Source organism: Myxine glutinosa, chromosome 6, assembly GCF_964187855.1.
Source record: "Myxine glutinosa chromosome 6, kmMyxGlut1.1, whole genome shotgun sequence".
NCBI classification, from domain to species: domain Eukaryota; kingdom Metazoa; phylum Chordata; class Myxini; order Myxiniformes; family Myxinidae; genus Myxine; species Myxine glutinosa.
In genome coordinates, this window is record NC_136266.1 from 147,258,242 (window position 1) to 147,279,152 (window position 20,911).

Below are 20,911 nucleotides of genomic sequence, written 5' to 3' on the forward strand. Positions count from 1 at the left end.
GCAAAGCCGAGCAATGAATGCGGGTTGTTTGGTGCCGGCGGTTAGATCCGTCCGGCATTCAGTGCAGGGAAGGGGGCTTACCCGGACCGAGATCCCACGCACCATCTCGGCACGGAGCCGTCCAATGGCCCGATCTCGCCCTGCCGGAACGCCTCAACAAAAAGGGGTCGCCATGACGACCCTTCTTACCGGGCCGCCCGTTCCGCCTGGCAGAGCACGGACGCGGCCGTTCAGAGCGCGGCCCGGCGTGGATCGCGTACGGCGGTTCTTTCGAAACCGCCGCGGCTACGATCCCCGCTGGTCCCCGCGGCACACGAAGCTGCCCGGCACGCACCGAGGGCCCGCTTCGGCTATAAGTCGATCTAACCGCTATCCCGTTTAGCGTCGATGCTCCACTTGCATGCTTACACCCCGCAGCCCGTTCCTTGCTCATACATCCAGCCGTTCCCATGCTATTTGTCATTGCACTTTCTCTTACACACCCAGGTGCACTCATTCCGCACAGACTTGGTCACACACCTGACCACCGCACACCTTTGCACACACTCGTCGTTCGCACACCTCACCATCACCCTTCTTCACGCCCCCTCCTCGGTCACCTCCTCTGTGACAACCACGGGTGTGCACTCACTTGCACACCCAATCACGTGCCTCACTACCAATTCCAGTGTGCATTCCCATACGCGCTCTACCATTCCAGGTGTGCATCCTTCCATTCCAGGTGTACATCCTCTCTCACCTGCCACAACCAACTCACGCTCCGTGTCACTCTTACTACTCTCACCACCACACTCGGTCGCGCATTCACCCTCACTCTTGACAGCGCACTCTGTACCCATACACTCCTCTGTTACACACCTTTCTCGCGCATCCTCTTGCGCACACTCTCCCATTACACCCTCCGTAACACTCACCACAGGTGTGCACTCTCTCGTTACATCCTCTGTAACACTCCCCACTACGCGCTTACATGTGCCCCCTCGCACACGCGCTACGACCAACTCACTCTCGACAGCACACTCACTCCTCGGCGCGCACTTTTTCCTCACACACCCCATAGTCGGACATTCTCGCACACCTCTTCCTTCACACTCTGCACCTGTCGCACACTTTACCAGCGACCTCTCACGAACACCCGGGTCCAAACCAACCCCCATGCCGACTGAAGCTCCCCTCACTCCATATACATTGCCGCGTATATCGCCACTCACCTCGGCACCTCGTCTCCGCACCTCCTTCGCCACCTGCAAACTCTTTATCTGGTTAGCGAGCACACCATCACGATTTGAGCACCGACCTTGCACATATTCCATCACTTCCTCCTTTATCTCCCTCTTAGTTTCCCTCCGTCTCTTCTTAATTTCACTCACCCCTCTTCCACTTCCTCTAACTTTTGCTTCACCTCTTTTATTTCCCGGTGCGTCTCCTCAATTTCGTCCTCTAATGCCACCTTGACCGTTTCTATGTGCGTCCTCACCTCCTGGTCCTTCGTCTCCATTGCCTCTGTCACCTCGTCCAACCTCGTTGTCAGTCCCTCACGTACCATCTGACATTCCCTCTTCGTCGCTATTAAGTCATTTTTGATTTCGTTTTGTGTCGCCTTTAACCCCTCGATCACAGCCGTATTCTTTTGTACCTGATCCTTCAGCTCCCTTTGTCCCACTGTCAGCTGTTCCACCCCCTGTGTCAGGTCCTCTATGCCCCCTTGTAACTTTGCCGTACTATTTCTCACCTCTTTCTCCATACGCTTCTCACCTCGCTTTACCTCCTCGCGTACCCCCGAGACCTCCTCGCTTACACCTCGTCTTATTTCCTCCCCCATCTCCTCCATTTCTTTAGTAGATGCCGCCCTCATCTGTCCCAATTCATCCCTCTGAGCATCCAGTTTACCTTCCAACCCGATCTTCACCTCCTCTATCAGGTTCCCCATCCATTTGATTTCCTGGGCGGATTGCTCCCCTATTGCCCGCAATTTGTCTTCCATCCTATCTTCTAGCCCCGTTAACCCATTCTTCACCTCTTTTATCCCGTTGTCTAACCCTTCAAATTTATTGTCCAACCCCTTAAAATTATTGTCTAACCCCTCAAATTTCTTGTCTAAACCCTCAAATTTATTGTCTAAACCCTCAAGTTTATTTCCCAACTGTTCGCTGGTACCCCTCGCTTCGTCCCTCATTGCCCCCATTTGGCCCCCCATTGCTCCCATTTGGCCCCCCATATCATTTCTCAATTCCCCGATTTTGGCTTCTAGCCCCATATTCCCCATTAGTATGGCTGCATTAATCTGCGCCATGAGGTCCCGCACATCAATTCCCCCTATTTGCGCAGCGGCTACCCCGCGCTCGTGCGAGCCGCCACTTTGTGCGTCTGATACCACGTGCGCGAGGGCGCCATTTTGTGCACCTGACACCTCCTCAACCACATCATCATTTCTCTCCTCCATTTCTTCCCTCTGGTCCTGGGTTACCCCTAACCCCTCTTCTAGTTCCCCCACCGGCATCCGATCATCTTGACCATACATGGCACGATTTTCAAATTTAGAATTTTATAACCAAATTTCGGCCCACTCGTAATTTGAGCAGGCTAAGCGCTTCAGGTCCGTATCTCGCTCCCGACACCAATTGTTGCGGAACCCAACGTCGGCCTATGGTTCCCCTTTGAGGGGGGATTAGTCCCCTCGTTTGTGACTGACCGACGTGGTCCCTGAAGCTGCACTGCGACCTCCGGAAAGGCCGGTGCACAGCCCCGTTCGTACCGCGGACAGATGTTACTTGATTGCCGAGCGGTGTTTAGCAACCGCAGAACGAACTGTTAACAAGACTAACCCGATCCTGAACGTTGGCCAAAATCGTGCCACAGGTGTCCAATGAGGGAAAAGACAACAACGATGGATGTAGAGGAAAGAAAGGCAAAGGGTAAGAAATACAAATATGATTTATTTACTATTTACACAATTGAAAGCAACCAAGGAGGAGGAAGAATAATAAAATAAAAACAGAAGTAGAAGAAGCAGACACAGTGCACCTTAGCTTACCTATGCAGTCTTACTTAACCCAGGACAGAACAAACAAAAGACAGACTCACACGAATGGGGAATGAAGGCAGGAACGATTGGCTGGAAGGAGGGGAAGGTCCAACTGGAACCGGAGCACGGTCGGGCCGGGAGTGAGCAGCCGCCGCCCCCTTCTCGATCGGCACGTTCAGCAGCCGCCGTTCCTTCGCGGCCACGGTCGAAACTGCCATCAAAGCTCAAGGCTGTGGTGGTTTAAAGCTCATGGGACATCCCTCTCTCCTCTCCTGGATCACGCAGCTCGTCTCAGGTGCGTCGCGTGCTTTTTAAGCGCTCATCCTCTGTGCTCATCTCCGTAGCTCATCTGGACTCATCTGGACTCATCTCTTGCGCGTCTCTCTGCAGAACTCAGAACTCATCTCCTGTGGGGAGCGTCCCGCTGCTGGTTATATAGGCCCCGCCCTTCAACCTTCGCGAACCTACTCGACGGTTCTCCCCACGCCCTCTCAAAGCCAAACCCCTTGTTCTGGGTTGGTCGGCAAGGGCCGGCTCACTCCTCCCCTCTATGACGAGGTGGAGACACGCCTTTCTTCTCCGAGCCGACCGCGTGCTCAATGGAGGCAAATGCAGTTGGCAATGGATGCTTTAGGAATGGGAATGAAAGGGAATCTACTCTATTTGAATTCGGTGCAATGGAGTGTTAAATTAATGGAAGACAAGGCCTTAACCTACATAAAATAAGGAGATAACTACTAACAAGGAGGAAATCTATGATTGGCTAACGTGATTGTATATGACCTAACTAAGGGACGCCCTTTGACCTTTATACACAACAACTGGAGGAAGGAGGGTGATATTTTTACAACAATAAAAAAACACAATTCTCATTTCCACAACACGCTGAAGATGGTACCATAGGTTTCCCTGACCCCGATCCTCTTCCCAACGACTACCAGGATGTGCCCTACTTCTTCTTCGGCGACGATGCCTTCGCCCTACGACCGACCATGATGAAGCCGTACAGCCTCCGGGCTCTGACGAATGATGAACGCTTCTTCAACTACAGGCTTTCCCGAGCCAGGAGGGTCGTAGAAACTTCCTTCGGCATCCTGGCAAACCGATTCCAGGTTCTGCTGAGTACCATGCAGCATCACCCCTCCACCGTCAAGGTCATCGTCAAAGCATGCATGGTCCTGCACAACCTGATGAGGACCCGGTACCCAGGACTCCAGAACCAGCAGCTCGACCGTGCAGGGAATTAAAAAAAAAAAAAAAACCACCTTTAGAGGCCATTTTTCCCCGCAAAGCGGGGGTTGGCCTTTTTCGGGAACCGTGGTTGTTGTTGTTTTTCGGTCCCCTATTTGAAGCAATGTTTTACGGCCGGATGCCCTTCCTGACGCCAACCCTTTTTGCCGCCTTTAACGACAAACAGGGAATTACCAGTGAACTGGTACTCAATTAGCCGACCTCGGAAGGATGACAGGCTGAGTCAACCCCCCTGGCGTTAATTCAGCGATCGACCGGGATTCGAACCCAGGATCCTTGGATCCTAAGCCGGCACCCTAGCCGCTAGCCCAACACCAGGGATTATGAACATATGATACCATACGATACCATATGCCCAACACCATATGATTATGCAGAGAATATGAACCGCAATTTCATCCCAGGAGCATGGAGACAGGGCCGTAACTTGAAAGACACCCACACAGTCTCTGGCAGCAACACCTCCTCCAAGAAAGGAAAGAAACAGAGGAATCTCCTCAAGAACTGGGCCAACTCCCCAGCCGGTGCAGTTCCATGGCAAGACAGGATGATCTAGATTACCTCGTTGATTTTAATATGTGATAAATATGTGATAGATATGTTAAAATAGGAACATTTCACTGGTCATGTTGACCACCCACATGTTTGCATTGCCTAAATATTATGACATTTCATATGTCTATTGTCATAAATAAAATATCAATTTGTCTTTTTAAAATGAACTTGAAGCGTGGTGCAATGCGCGCTTGCTTGCACAACAAGAAGGAAGCGGACAACGCGGTGAGTTTAAGAGTCTTTATTAAAAGAGCTCACTGTAGCACTGGCGCGCTCCGGGCTGCGCGCCCGGTGTATATCCTGAGGCCACGCCTACCCCTTGGGCGTGGCCGCTGCCCACTTGGTGCGCGGAATGATGTCACCACGCCAGTGGGCTTTCGTGTCTGCCACAAACTCTTGTTTTGTTTCATTTATGATAAAAATGAAATACATCAATTTATAAGTAATAAAATAAGTACATATGGAGACATTGGGTAAAGTGTAGAGTGTAAAGTGTAGTGTAGAGTGTAGTAATGGGCAAAATTAATTACAAATATAAAATTATGATAAGACACCAAATTTAAGTTTGAAAATCTTTTATTAAACTTTTATTGAAATGATCAACTGATCAATAATAATGGCACATGATAATAATGGTACAACATATAAAACACAGTCACTGCTCATCTCTAGGATGGCACAACAGTCAGTACAGTCACTGATGGTTCTTTGCTGGTGGTGGTGGTGTATTCATATCCACATCCTGGTTTCCCATCTCCATCCCAGGAGACAGGTTCATTAGTCCACTCAATCCTGACATGTTTGAAAGGCTGGAAATGTTCGAAAGGCTGCTGTCAAAGGTGGTTGGACTCTGGTTGAGTGCCTGGGCAGCCGATCCCAAAGCCGCAGACACCGAGGTGGGGGTGCGCTGTTGCTGCTGTTGCTGTTGTTGCTGCTGCTGCTGTTGTTGCTGCTGCTGGGTTAACACAGGTAGAGGAGGAGGCATCATCTGCAGAGCAAGACGCTGCTGATACTGCATTGGTTGCTACATGTACTTCTCCATGTATTCCTGTGTCTGTGAACCCCACACTGAAGCAGGTGGCGCCTTGTGTCTCCACATGTGGGGAGGTGGTTGGTACATCTCGGATGGTGATGAGACATACGAGGATGGTGCCGAACTAGGACGTAGTTGAGGCATGGCGGGGCCTCCCATGGAACTTGGGATGTCATCATCACTGTCCTCCTCCATCAACTGCGACAGCATCTTGTTGATAGCTGATCTCGTCTTCCTGAACTTGGGCTTGGACATGCTGATCAAGCTGTCACGGACGTAGGTGGCGAAGGCGGTCCGCTCGGTGATGGGCTGCTGGTGTGCATGGCTGAGGCCTTTGAGGATCTCGCCGGACTCCTGCACTCTCTTCTGGAGGGATTCCAGGAGAGCGCAGTCGTCGTCGTGAGCCCGCTTGCGCCGTGAGGATGAGGGGAGGGTAGGGATGATGTCAGCCTCCTTGAGACCAACTTGCTGCTCGGCGCAGGCAGCCTCAGCAGCATCTAGGTCTCCCTCATGCGCATCAATAGTGGCCTTCAGCTGCAAAGACAAATAATAAAAATCATAAGTAAAATGAATGCAAAAATGAATGCAAATTGAATCGTCATTAAAACAATGAGGTCCAGAAAAAGTAAAATATTTGTATACTTACACTATTGCAGGGCTCAGGACGGTGTCGGATGACGGTTTTCAGGAATCCGAACTTTGCCATGATCCACTCCTCCCTCTCAGTGAGCTCAGGAGCACCATCCCCACTCTTCTTCTTGTCAAGGCGTGTGTGGTTGTCTCTGAGTGACTTAAACCATCCCCTGAGGAGTTCTGAAGTCTTGCCCATCCGCTGTGCCTGGTCCTCCCATATCTTGCCCTTCTTGTCAGTCCTCCTGTAGTCCGTCATCTTCATGTTCCAGAGGACAGGATTGTCTTGGAGGAACTCAAGCATGAGCTCCTCATCTTGCACTGACAGGGAGCAAGCAGTCTTCTTGGCCCTCCTCTTCTTCTTGGTCTTGTCATCAGACTGGCGGGAGGAGGTGGAGGCAACTGATGCAGCATCCGAGTCAACAGAAGAGGCACGGGAGGCACGGGAACCATCACCGGAATGAGGGGATGGAGAGCGTGGTGACTGCGAGCAGCCGGCTTGGGGCACAGCAGGGAGATCATGAGCAGGTGGATCGGCGGCTTTGGACGAAGATGGTGAGGATGATGGTGTAGATGTGTTCTTCTTGCCTCTACCTCGGCCCCTGGCAGACGTCTCGGTTGCTGTCTTCTTCGTTTTCTTGGGTGCCATGTTGATGTTGATAGCTCGCGGTACTGTAGAGATCGGCACCATATTTATGCAGAACGTCACGTGATCGTCGGCAACACGCCGAGCGCGCTGCGCATAGGTTTCTCATAAGTTACTCATACGTTGGGCATAAGTCGAGAACGCTGGACATACGCTGGCCATACGCTGTGATACGCTGTCATAAGTTATATATAAGTTAGTGATAGGTTACTAATAGGTTAGACATACGCTATGTATATGTTCAATACGTTATGCATACGCCCAATTTATTCATGCTGTAGAATTTTCGATGCTTTTTTGGGCGTATGCCGACGTGTTGACATTATTTTATGATTTTTCATACGCTAGATATAAGTTTCTCTAAAACGTCATAGTGTGACTGCACCTTAATAGAGGTGACCAAGAACCCAATGGTCACTCTGGCTGAGCTCCAGAGATCCTGTGTGGAGATGGGAGAAACTTCCAGAAAGACAACCATCACTGCAATACTCCACCAATCTGGGCTTTATGGCAGAGTGGCCAGACGGAAGCCTCTCCTCGGTGTAAAGACACATGAAAGCCCGCTTGGAGTTTGCAAAAATGCACCGAAAGGACTCTCAGACTGAGAAACAAGATTCTGTGGTCTGATGAAACCAAGATTGAACTGTTTGGCTTCTGTCTGGCCACTCTGCCATAAAGCCCAGATTGGTGGAGTATTGCAGTGATGGTTGTCCTTCTGGAAGTTTCTCCCATCTCCACACAGGATCTCTGGAGCACAGCCAGTGACCATCGGGTTATTGGTCACCTCTCTTACCAAGGCCCTTCTCCCCTGATTGCTCAGTTTGGCCGGGCGGCCAGCTCTAGGAGGAGTCCTGGTTGTTCCAAACTTCTTCCATTTAAGAATTATGGAGGCCACTGTGCTCTTGGGAACCTTCAATGCAGAATAAATTTTTTTGTAGGCTTCCCCAGATCTGTGCCTCGACACAATCCTGTCTCTGAGCTCTGCAGGCAGTTCCTTCGACCTCATGGCTTGGTTTTTGCTCTGATATGCATCGTCAGCTGTGGGACCTTATATAGACAGGTGTGTGCATGTCCAAATCATGTCCAATCAATTGAATTTACCACAGGTGGACTCCAATCAAGGTGTAGAAACATCTCAAAGATGATCAAGAGAAATGGGAGGCCCCTGAGCTAAATTTAAAGTGTCATAGCAAAGGGTATGAATACTTATGTCAATGTGATATTTCAGGTTTTTCTTTTTAATAAATTTGCAAAACTTTCTAAAATCCTGTTTTCTCTTTGTCATTATGGGGTATTGAGTGGAGATTGATGAGGGAAAAAATGAATTTAAACGATTTCAGCATAAGGCTGCAACATAACAAAATGTGAAAAAAGTGAAGGGGTCTGAATACTTTCTGAATGCACTGTACATAGCCTCAACACAAAAGATTGCATGTTAAATTTTTACGTTTCCACTCACCATTTGCAGAACAGGAAGCACTTCCGTTTGTCATGTGAATGTCATCTTCTGCAATCATCTTCTGCAATGGAAGAAGACTATCATATCCTTCCTTTGCAGAAGCACATTTTGAATCTTCTGTGGCAGATGAATCGTTGTTGTGTTGTCTGCCTTCAACATTTACAGGATAGACATCACCTGTGAACAAATCAGCGTCAGTCGTTTGCAGGGAAATGAGACTGAGAATGCTGCAAAAGAGAAATCAAGTCGATCGGATATTCATTCAGTCGTGAAAAGGTACGAGTTGACTACAACACAATGATCACAGGAGTATAATGAATTTGGTGCGTGTCAGTACTGTAACCTCCTCCCAACACTTGCATCAAATTAACACATTTTAACTGGAGAGTTCATAGAGCACATAACTCCTCACAGTAGTCAGGTATACAGGGGGCTGCAAAAGTAGGTATACAGTAATGAAAAACAAAACGTGCGCACAAAACGTATTTTATTGATTATACAAGCATATCAATAATAAACATATCAATAATAAACATATTAATCCCTCAAATGTTCAAACTGTTTGCCCCGGGCATTCACACACTCCACTAGTCGAGTGTGGACACCCATGCACACTCTGGCACAAAGGTCTTTATCAGCATCAATTTCCTGGCAAGCCTCCCGTATGAACTGAATCATGGCATCAACAGAACGTGGCTTGCGTGCGAAAACCCTGTCTTTTACACATCCCCAGAAAAAGAAGTCCATCGGGGTGAGATCCGGCGAACGTGGTGGTCAGTCAACGGCTCCCCGACGTCCAATCCACCTGTTGGGAAATTCTTTGTCAAGTAGCGCACGCACTACTTTACGCACGTTAAATTTCCACTTCACCTGCAAATAATAGATGTATTATAGAAAAAATTACGAAAATAAAAATATTAAAAATGGTAATAATGATTTTAATGAATTAAATGAATTCTAGTATTAAATGAATCCTAGCATCACTATTATAATACTGGTAATACTGGTATAATCCTTACTGTATACCTACTTTTGCAGCCCCCTGTATACTTAAATTTAAATATAATAATTAATTTGAAGATCGTTAAAAAAAAAAATTCAGTTTAAATAAAATAAAGATTGTAAAAGTCATAAAAATAAATTAATTCCAGAATTTACTGCCTTGGAACACGAATGTGTTATTACAAAAACAAAAATTACATTTAATTATTAGACAAAGAATTAAACCACTCTATCTCACAAGTTACATTCGTTATTTGTGCCTGTTGTTTGTGTCCTTTATGATGTCCTTAAACACAGCAAGTTTGCTGTTTGTAACGATTTTCAATTTTGTTTGACAATCACACAGGCAGACAAAGTAAAAATATTACCTCACTCCTTTGCGCATGTGTGATCGGGATGAATTCAGACGCAAGGTACTGTTACACTTCAGGTTTGTTTTCTGGTTCATGTTCAAATTTGTGTTCAAAATATAACATGCAATTTAAATAGGTTTTTCCTCAATCATAAACTGACGTTTGTAGCCAGACAGATGGACGGACATGAACCAATTGCTTAACCTCACTTTTTGCTTTGATGCATGGGGTAATTAGTCAGCTACCTCCAAGCACACTGTGGGAATCCAAAGGTCTTTCATGTCTGAGACGCAGGCAATGCCAATATGATTGACTATGTGTTGCAAGTTGCAGCCACCATTGCTGACGCCATAATTAAACTCGGATTTTTTTTCGTAACTTTCATCCTTTCTGAAAGTACCACAAATACCACTATATTGAGAAGTTATTATGAAACAAACATTTCCAAAGTTTTTGTTTAGCACATTCAGTGGTCTAAAAACAATTCCCTGAATAATTTACAAAACAGAGCTAAGGGGAATGAAGAAGTGGGCCAAGGAAGGACTTTCCATGATGGAGGGATGCCCAGTCGGTGTTGGGCTTTGGAGTTGGAGGCCAACTTTAAAATGTGGCTTTCCCAAGAGAGATCATGGCTGAGAATGAGGCACGAGTTTGAATGACTAAGCCTCTGAGATGGTTGTTGAAAAATTAGAAGTGAGGGTTTGCACAATGGTCCTTTCAGAGAGAAAGAATGAGTGTGTGGGATGTATCAGGTTTGAAAGACGGGCTCCAAGTGTTTCACCAGTTTGTGATTTCATCAAGGTCTGGGGAGAGGGAAGAGGCTGCTGCCTGTCTCAGTCGGATGAGGTATGAGGGATGTCACATCAGACAGTGGAGTCATCAGCAAAGAGATAAAGATGTTTTTTCAGAATATCATTGAGATCATTGATGAAGATTAGGAATAGGATGGGGCCCGAGAACACTGCATTGGGGTATTCCAGCCTTGACAGGGAGAAGATAAGAAAGGGTTCTTATCTGTTGAGAGCCACACATCAGCTACGAGAGTGGAGGAAGTCATTAATCCAAGAGGGGAGTTGGCCTTGGATTCCTTGGTTGACAGTTTGGAGAGCAAGGCGGGATGCCAGACTGTATTGAAAGCTCGAGATATTTCCAGAGAGATGGCCCGGATCTCAAGACTGACATTGAAGGCCTCCATCCATTGTTGGGAGAGTAAAAGCATCATGTCTAAGGGAGAATGACCAGGTCTGAATCTGAATTAATGATCTGAGATGAGGTTGTTGGAGAAAAGGAATGATTTCATGTCAACTGCGATGATGTATTCCATGACCTTGCTGATGTTAGGTAATAAGGTAATTGGTTTGTGGTTAAGGGGATCTGTTTTTGCACCTTTTATGTAATGCTGTGATGTCGGCTGATTTCCAAGCAGATGGAAGATGACCTAGCATAAGTGACAGAGTGAAAAGGGCAGAGAGAGAGGAAGTACAAGAGCAGCAGATCAGAGTTTTTTAGGACATGTGAGCTAATGCCGTCTATTTCAGTTGCAGAGTCAGAGTCGAGGTTTGCCAGAAACTTTTCCACCTTCTCAGGTACAAAAGACAGAATTCAGGAGCAGTTGGGTATGACTAGGAAGGGTGGGTAGAGACCGACGTGAGAAGGCGCCACCAGTTTTTAGAGGAGAGAGAAAAGTTTGAAAGCTCATTATTGAGATTGGACAGATGTCGTTTTCTGGCTCTCCTGAGAGTAGACACACACTTGTTGCGGGCTTTGTGGAATGATCCGAGGTTGCCTTTGGTTGGATTTGCCTTCCAGGAGGAGAATGCAAGTTGTTTTAAAGCAACTGCCTCACCACAGGATTCAGAGTACCAAGAGTGAGAGGATGGGTAAGATAACTGAAGACGATTAATCTATGCATACAAGAGAGCAGGTTTCTGTGGAAAAATTGCCAGGCTGAAGTAATATCAAAGGTGGCAGATATAGGAGACCAGTCCTAAAGTGTGACGGCTTCTTATAGTCCCTACCAAGTCCCTCCCTGCTTGTAGTCCCGATGAAATAACTTTCCATAAAGTTTTTGTTCAACACATACAGTGATCCAAAAATAATGCCCTGAATAATTTATAAAACAGAGGTAAGGGAAATGAAGAGGTGGGTTGCATCATACTTCAATGGCCAATGCGACTTGGCAGACCAGCCAGGTCAGGTCAGATGGGAGCATGTGCTAGAGCAGCACGTTGCCACATCCACTTTCCGCTGGTACTCCAGCTGTGTCTCCATGTGGCCATGCTCCAGGCAGCTCAATGCCCGGCCCATCCCCATCCTCTTGAGATACCGATCAACCAACTGTAACCACAAGGAATGTTGTTGGCCTCCTCCACCCATGTGGCTCCCTCACTGAGAGAATCTGGTGAGCAGGATCAGCATCAGAAAAATAAGCCATACATTTGATGCATCTGACTGTGAGCATCAGCTGTAGCTGTGTGAACTGACCATACAGGTAACACATGTCATCTATGGCTCTCTCAGCGAATGCTCATTAAACAAGGTCCAACCAGCAATAGTCAATGAATCTCTGAAGAGATCTGGTACCAAAGGAGTTAAGTCACTGTATCAGATAGCTTGTCAGAGCCCAAATCTCACATCCCTAGAGCAAGATTTTAAGACGCAAAAAGGACTTGAAGACTGGGACTTTCATCATCCTGCATAGGTACTGACAGCGCCACACCACATGGTCCAGTGAATCCTTGACTCCACAGGCCCAACCAATATGTCTGTCGACTTCCAGCTCACACAACATGTGGAGACATGAATATCACTGCCAAGGGAAGTGAATCTCTGTGTCACCTTAACGTCGTTGTCACAGACAGGTATAGACAAGATAATAGCATCCAAGGTGTCATTGAAAGCCTGGATCTTAGTCTTGACCCTGGAGACCCGTAATTTCAACGGCTCAGACTCCTCATTCAGTGCTCTGAGGGCCCCTGTAAAAGAAAGTGCAGGGTCTGCGCAAAGATGACTGCATCATCTGTGAAATTAAGGTCAGAGATCTTGACATTCCCAAATCACGCACCACACCAGGGAGGGATGTGCAGCTGGACCAGACCAACAAACATTGAACTCCACAATCCTGAGGGGGAGGCAAGCAGGGTTCAAACTCCAGCCACAGAGCCATTCCACCCAAACACAAACACCCTGGAGATAATGTACTGCATCACTCCACCAGGATATGGACACAGGGGACTCAAATCAATACACTTGTTGTCAAAGTACATTTGAATATTCGGAAAAAGACAACATCATGAAGTCAATTACGAATAACACATGAATTTTCTTTATAGCAAACCCCTTCAAAATACCCATCTCAGCCAAGCAATGCAATTTTCACACAAGTCCCACACTTTCTAACCGTGGAAGAAACGGTGCCCCATGACCACCACCCCATCCAAGGGAGAGGGTGCCATCTGGAGTAATGCATCCACTGGGATACCCAGCATACCCCCGATGGGCGTTCACAAAACCATCCAAAAAGGACATCATGCCACCTCCAAGGCATGGCCAAGTTGGGTGGGGGTTATGGGGCACTGACCTGACTGCAGAAAATGTTCAAACAAAGTCCCCTCCCACCCCCAGTGTGGACAATGCCAAATGAGACTCCTCCCTTTCTCAAACCGTCCACAACCATTAATCCCACTTTCCCATTAGATTGTCTGGAGGGAAGTCCCAAGTCTCTGCATGAACCAGACAGGGTAAGTCCCTCACGAGCACACACGAACAATATGTGAACAATCCTTTGTGTCCTCTTTTTTGAAAGTTCAAATATGGCAACCCTGCTTTTGTGGGCCGGCTAGGGCAAGTCTTTTACGAGTGCACATTGGTGGTGCATCGCAGCCATTGTCTGCAGAGACGGGAGGCTACGTTGAATGAATGAAAAGGTCTGGCCAGAGAAATTGGAAATGGTGCATTAAGGAAGGGGGGTGGGGAGAGAAGAAAAGGTTTAACTCGGAAGGGAATGAAGCAGGGCAAGAAGCTCACCTCAGAGGGGAAAGATCTCAACAGGACAGTGTGCTTCTCATCAGTCTCTCGGTTTTGGGATCAGAGGTGCAAGGTGGAGAAGGTGGGGAACTGGGTTTGCCATTGGAAGGGGGTGGGAATGGGTGACGTTGAGGCCACACCCAAAACTGCCTTAATATAATTTTGAATTAAAATTGCCGATATCGTTGTTAGCCATGGTCATAATAAAAAGCAAGTAGCCTGTGCTCAACAGGAGCTATGTGTCAAGTTTGGTGGCAATTTGCCCAGTAGTTTGCGCATGATGGCGTTTCACACACATACAGACACACAGACACAAAATGGCTTTTTTACAGGTGGAGGATGCATGGCCATTAATACAGAGTGAAATTTCTAATTGCTATAAAATAAAAGTAGTTAGATTGGTGCATCATCCTTATAATTCCTGATAAGATCAATACGTGATTTGCATAGATGTGGATGTATTAGAGAAACCATTACGTAGGATGAAATCATGTGACAAAGATAGGAAGTTCACAAGAAAAGAGGGGAAACATTCAAAAAGCAAACATTGGACAATTTCCTTGTCGAAGTAAAAAACGATTGGTCAAAAAATATTTAAATTACACTTACCATTAACGAAAAGTTGCACCGGACGAAATGTCTGACCAGCAAAATTTCTGGCAGTACAGGTGTACAGGCCGCTGTCTTGAAGTTTGCAGTGCAACACCTTCAAGATGGAGTTACCATCAGTATCCTCGTACATCCAGTATCGCCGACCTTCATGCACTTCCAGTCCATTCTTTTTCCAAATAACTTCCGGCCGTGGCTTTCCAGTCACGTAACAGCTGAAACGTGCATGTTTTCCCTCACGTACCTGCGTAGAGTGGAAGTAATCATTTATGAACACACCGGTACCGGACAGCTGCAACCACACAACAATGAGGTGTGACCGCAATGTTTTAGGAATACCTGAAATTCAAGGTATACTGTAATTCCATTACATGAAAGAAGCTAGATGGCCACAACCTGGGACTTATACAAGGATATTTGTACAAGTTTCAGGATGGACAAATCAATGTAGTCTATATAGGATTCAAACCTAGGGTCCCAGCATAATACAAGGCCTACTCTCAGATAATAACAAGACTGATAGTCTAATAATGGCGTGGCCAGGGTTGTTTGAAACTTTTAGTTAAGAGGATAGTATGACCTGGGAGGGGATACCAGTTAGCAAACAATGTTCGTATTAAAAAGTTTTTTACGGTGTAGCCCAGAGGGCAAAGCCATCTAGAACAGTGTTTGTCTGTCCTTATGTTCGTATGTCCCCTCAAACGTACACCAATCAGAGCTGAAAATCTGGTCACATGACGAGGGTGATGTGATGTCATTACGGCGGTACGACGGCTGACCCAACACACCGCCATTTTGATTCCTATGCCGTTCAGGCCGGACATTTCATTGAACCTGTCATGTATCACAATCTGCATGCTATACCTTTACGTTTTTCATTCATGTGAAACACAAACAGATTGTTAAAATGACCATCAAATATCGAAAGCATGGTCTTCCAACGACACAGTACATATAGGCCTTAGACTTCTTGCCTTCATGCCTCAACTGCAGGTCGCTTCAGAAAAATTTGCTGAGGTTTCTTAATACCGTAGTATCGTTTTGTAATCATAATAATAAAGTTAATAATAATGATATAGTAAATATAATCATAACACTGCAATCCCTTTGTTGTTCCTACAAAGCTAGTGGATTGAAGAGGTGTATGGTTGGTTCATTGTTGACTCAAAACATATCAAGAATAAACCAGTGTCTCAATGCAATCTCTTCACTTCCATGGTGACAGACAGCTTAGAGACTCAGAGTACTTCAAAATAATTTAATACTTACATTATTTGCTGGTATCCCCACCCAGGTCATACGATCCTCTTCAACTAAAGTATCAAACAAGCCTGAATACGCCGCTGTTAGACTTTCGGTCTTGTTGACTTCAAACATGGACAGCCAGCTCGTGAATGACTTTGGTAAAAAAATGGCGAATGGCAAACGATGAACCAATAAATTCCACATTCTTGTGCCACCTTCAGTCAAACGTCAGGCATTGACAGCACGTTCTCAATATTTTCATTCCAAACAGCATCATTCATCTCACATTTTTAAAAGTCTTTTAAACTTTTAAACAGTCTCACATCTCAAACAGCATCATTCATCATTCCTATCACAAATTAGTACGATAGTATTAATATATCAAAATATATTGTTAAATCATGATTGTATCGGGATTATCAAACCAGTGAAGTGCCATCATCTGTTCACTTCCAGATTCCGAAGCAAGGTCCGTGTCGATCGCATTTCAAAATTAGAATTGTATTGAGGAATTTCTGAAATCTCCTACCTACCTTACGATACCCGCTGGGTAGGGTGCATCAAACGCCCCATGATTTTCAAAAAGTTGTTGTATTTTAATGTCTATTCCCTCAAATGTTACACTTGTTGGTAGAAGTATGTATGCAAAAAATAGATGAAATCAGAGGTGGTCCTGGGTGGCCACCGGCCACTTTTATATATTTAGGGCCATTTAGGGCCACAGCTAAACTACTTTACAAGATAATGTAAAATTAACTACAAGATAATGTAAAATTAACCATTATACCTATATACAAAAGTAAAGTCCTACTTTTACTAAATGCCTCATATCAAACAGTTAAAACAACCTTACATGTCAATGTAAAATTAACCAAAATCGTTCTTCATATTACAAAGTTGTAGTACAGTGTTGTAGTATTGTACTTTCATTGATTAAAAGTTTGAAAATGTATTAAGCACAACGCCAATGTCACTACTCCAACTTTGCTCGTTTCCGCAAATTTGGCCTCGCTTTGCGGTCACATTCAACCACTTGAAGAAGATTTTGGAAGTGGTCTTCTCTTCTTGCAGTTGAGACAAAATCAGTTGCGAGCTTTACTGCTCTCTCCGCAGGGTCATTCACAACATTAAGCCCATCCACAATGGACTTGGCTGCCTTGAAGTGCTCATTGTTCTGCCAAGTGTCAACATCCTCTGTTAGGAAGGTCATATCTAGGTGAAGAAGGTTTACTGTAAACCACGAGTCCTCGTTCACAAGATCAGCCAGGGTTGTCGCTTCTGTAATTTTTGGAAATGACGGTTTGCCATATCCAGAACCGTAGCGGTGTTTTGGAGTGCTTGGCATTTCATCTGGTTGTATGGCCAGTAACACATCTGCAAGGGCACGACGATCCTTTTGAGGAATTGCATTGCTGAACAGTGCCAAAACAACCAGTTCTGGGGTTAAATACCACAAATGTCTATCAAAGGCTTTCACAGCGCTGACTGAAATGGTTGAGTTGACAGCTTTATAGTTGAGCAGAGTCTTGTAAAAGCACAAATCAAACCATGGGGCATTTGAAGCAGACTGACATATGAGCCACCAATCACAATAAATATAAACAACAAAAACAACAAACTCCTTCAGTTTTTTCTGTTGATGTTGTGTTGTTACAGTTCCTCGAGGTAGTAGAGAAATTTGCTCTTCAAGTAGGCATATTTTGATGGAATAAAGAATCTTTGACATCCACCTTGCTTTATGCATGGCCCCTGGTCTGTGGAGTGTTCCTTGTTTTGTGACATCATCATCGAGGACTACCTGGCAGAGTTGTGCCATTTCCTTGTAGTCTTCCCTACAGTATGAAGCGCTTGTGCGGATTGTGCTTAAAACCTTGTTTTTGCAGGATAAAAGCAGCTGTTGTGCATAGTCATTGTACATGGAAATGTCAATTTTGGTTAAACTTTCATTCTTTGCATGCGATATGCGTTCCCAATTCTTCTGGAATTTTTGGAACAAAGATACTTCTGGAGACTTTGATGCCTCAATTTTGAGAACGTCAAACACATGATCCAGGATTACCTCTCCAACATGATGGCGACATGCACACCACAGAAGAGCACGGTCCAGTTTTGATTGAATGGTAACACAGGCAGCTGTAACGTGTCCAGTGTTTGATGCTGTTGTGTCAAAACATAAGTTGACAACTGATTGTTTGCACTTCCATGAATGTAGATACGTGTAAGTGTGCTCGGCAATGATGTCACCTGATGACCTATCACTTCCAGGAGGATATCTAGCCACCCCCAGTAGCTTTACATCAGTGGCATTCCCAACCAACACTGGCAATCTTTCTTCCTTGACATTCTTGTTTGTGAGCGTTGGTATCTGCTTGCCATCCCAGTGAAGTGTTGCAGCTGTTGGGGCGATCCAATTTTCTTGAATATCTTTGGCGATAGCACTTGTTATTGATCGTCTAGCCTTATCAGCAGTTGAGTACGACTTGGCCACACGACGTGGATCACCTCCTGCCTCTTGAATTACAGCTTTGGTGAGCGCAACCTGTTGAACAGGAGTTATGTTTAGTCGAGTAGCAACAGACACAACTGAATGTCTTTTCAGAATATCATGAGGAATAAAGGCAGATGTACCTGCATATGTTGATCTGTGGTGACTACGCTTCCTTTGAAACTCTGGAATCGCCTCTTCTTCAGTTTCTTCCAAGCTATCTGCAGAGTCACTATCATCAGAGCATACAGAACTAATTGTCATCTCTTGTACACTGGATGATTCATGACGTTCTCGTCTTGAAGCTTCCGCTAAGAGGCGTTTTTCTTTTCTATGATCTTTATCAACTTTCTTCTTGTCAACACCACCAAATGAGGCTACTCTGTCAGATTTCATTGACTCTAAAAATACTCTATCTTCCTCATTCTTAATGTTTGTCATTGCATCTTTTGTCCATACACCAAAGGTCTTATCAAGACGTTCATTCATGGTTTGCAACTTAGCCAAAGTGCTTGGAGATTCTCGGCGAGAAACAGGTATTTGACGCAATTTGTTATTGTCATTAAGAAGGTCAAGTATTAGTTTGCAGCATTGATGGTCTGAAAGCATAGGAATATTTGCTTTAGTGTAGAATTTTTTCAGCTGGATAAGGACGATGCTGGCAGATTTCCATTTCAGTGGCTGAGTTTGTTTGCCTTCACATATTTCTTTCTGGATGTACCACATCACGCATCGAAGAACCTGCCGGCAAGTTGGGAGGCGGACTCCTGTCAATGTACCATCTGCTTCTGTAAAAGCATTGCCAAGACCAAAAATGGCACTTGCTAATCTGGTCTTCTTATCTGCCATCTGAAAGAAAATAAAGGATATTATTAGACTACTAGTATGGGACCCACGATTAGACCTCCGATTTCATTCATGTAAAAATACAAACTAATTATCAAACCATCGTTTTTTGCATAAAATTGTTATATTTGTATTCCTCTCATCAAGACCTTCAATTTGATACCAAACATGACTAGGTTTGGGTGTAAAATAACAAAATCAAACATTTTTACATAGTGCGGCCCCGAAAATGGCCCTAAATATATAAAAGTGGCCGGTGGCCACCCAGGACCACCTCTGATTTCATTTATTGTTTGCATACATACTTCTACCAACAAGTGTAACATTTGAGAGAATAGACATTAAAATCCAAGAACCTAAGGGCGTTTGATGCACCCTACCGCTGGGACCCCAAAACATTCCACAGAAGGTTATTATATTTCCTCTTAGTGAAACATGCAACTGTAACGGTTACTAAAGGCTGTCCTCCTGTCATGTGACCAGATCCTCAGCTCTGATTGGTGTACGTTTGAGGGGATATATGGACAGACAAACGCTGTTCTAGACGGCATTGCCTTACGGGCTTCGAGGTATAAGTAACAAAAACATATCACTTGTTAATTATACAGTAGTAAAGTTTTCCAAGTTTAATTCCCATCTTACAAACTTACATCCTGTGTATTCAATGATGCAATTAATACTTGTTTGTGAAGAGGATGTCTTGAAAATCACGAAAAAAGAAACATGTCGTGCAAAGCAGGATACTTGGGAAATCCCAAAAATAAGTTGTTCGCCTATGTTGACTTCAAAAATAGTTTGTGGTTGAATTCAGTGACCAGATATGCAAATCCTCTTAAAATGTCAAGTTAATTGGATGAGACAACACAACAACAACATGAATTTTAAGGCCATTTACCCTGCTAGAGCGGGGGTTAGCCTTGCGGTCCCCATGACAATCTTCTCCATTTTGCCCTATTTTCTGCATCTCTCCTTGTTAACCCCCTTGCCCGCATTTCTTCTTCCACCATCTTTAGCCAAGTCTTTCTCGGTCTTCCCCGTCCTCTACTTCCTTCTACATTCATTTCCATCACTCTTCTCAATCAGTCACTTTCATCCTTCCTCAACACATGACCAAACCATCTCAACCTGTTCCTCTTCACAGCATCAATCACAGGCTCTATTCCCATCATCTTTCGCAATTCATCATTTGTCTTCCTCGCTCTCAACGATGCTCCGCACATCCACCGAACCATTCACATTTCCACCCTTTCCAGCCTTCGTTGCTGCTCTACGTTCATTACCCATGTCTCGCTCCCATAAATCATAACACTTCTCACACATGCAGCATACACCTTTCCCTTCAGCTTCAACGACACTCCCCTCCTCATCAGCACGCCACTCAGTTCCCGAAACTTCTTCCATGCACATCTCACTCTTGCAACCGTTGCCGAATCTGATCCACCTTCTCCATTCAGCATGTCTCCGAGGTAGCAAAATGTTTTCACACCTTCCAGCTTCATGCCGTCTCCAAGATCCAACTCAACATTTCCTCCATCTGCAGCTCCCTCTGTGCACACCTTACATTTGAATGTAGCTGCCACACTGGTTAATGACCCTCTCAGACCACTACATTTTTGATGAACCCACTCAGCGCACATTGTACATTGAATGGAGTTCACTCCGACACCCTTCCTGCACACAGCACACGGCCACTTCCCAGTTCTTTCCACCTCACCACATGCTTTACCACTTGCCATCACCTTCGTC

General features: G+C 45.4%; 1 protein-coding gene across 2 annotated transcripts in view; it reads right to left on the minus strand.

Annotated features, from left to right (window-relative positions):
- The window catches only part of LOC137428866 (uncharacterized), a 53,146-nt gene that overhangs the window by 13,095 nt on the left and 19,140 nt on the right, over positions 1–20,911 (minus strand). The window contains exons 3-6 of one of the 2 annotated variants that reach the window (XM_078780693.1): positions 14,590–14,833; positions 8,600–8,776; positions 6,511–7,166; positions 5,390–6,398 (exon numbers count right to left, since the gene is read on the minus strand). In XM_078780693.1, the coding sequence (XP_078636819.1) occupies positions 5,856–6,398; positions 6,511–7,166; positions 8,600–8,776; positions 14,590–14,833 (1,620 nt within the window). In that variant the 3' untranslated portion in view covers positions 5,390–5,855. Of the gene's footprint in view, positions 1–5,389; positions 6,399–6,510; positions 7,167–8,599; positions 8,777–14,589; positions 14,834–20,911 lie in introns of those variants that run through there. The other variant, XM_068118685.2, reaches the window with a different exon arrangement.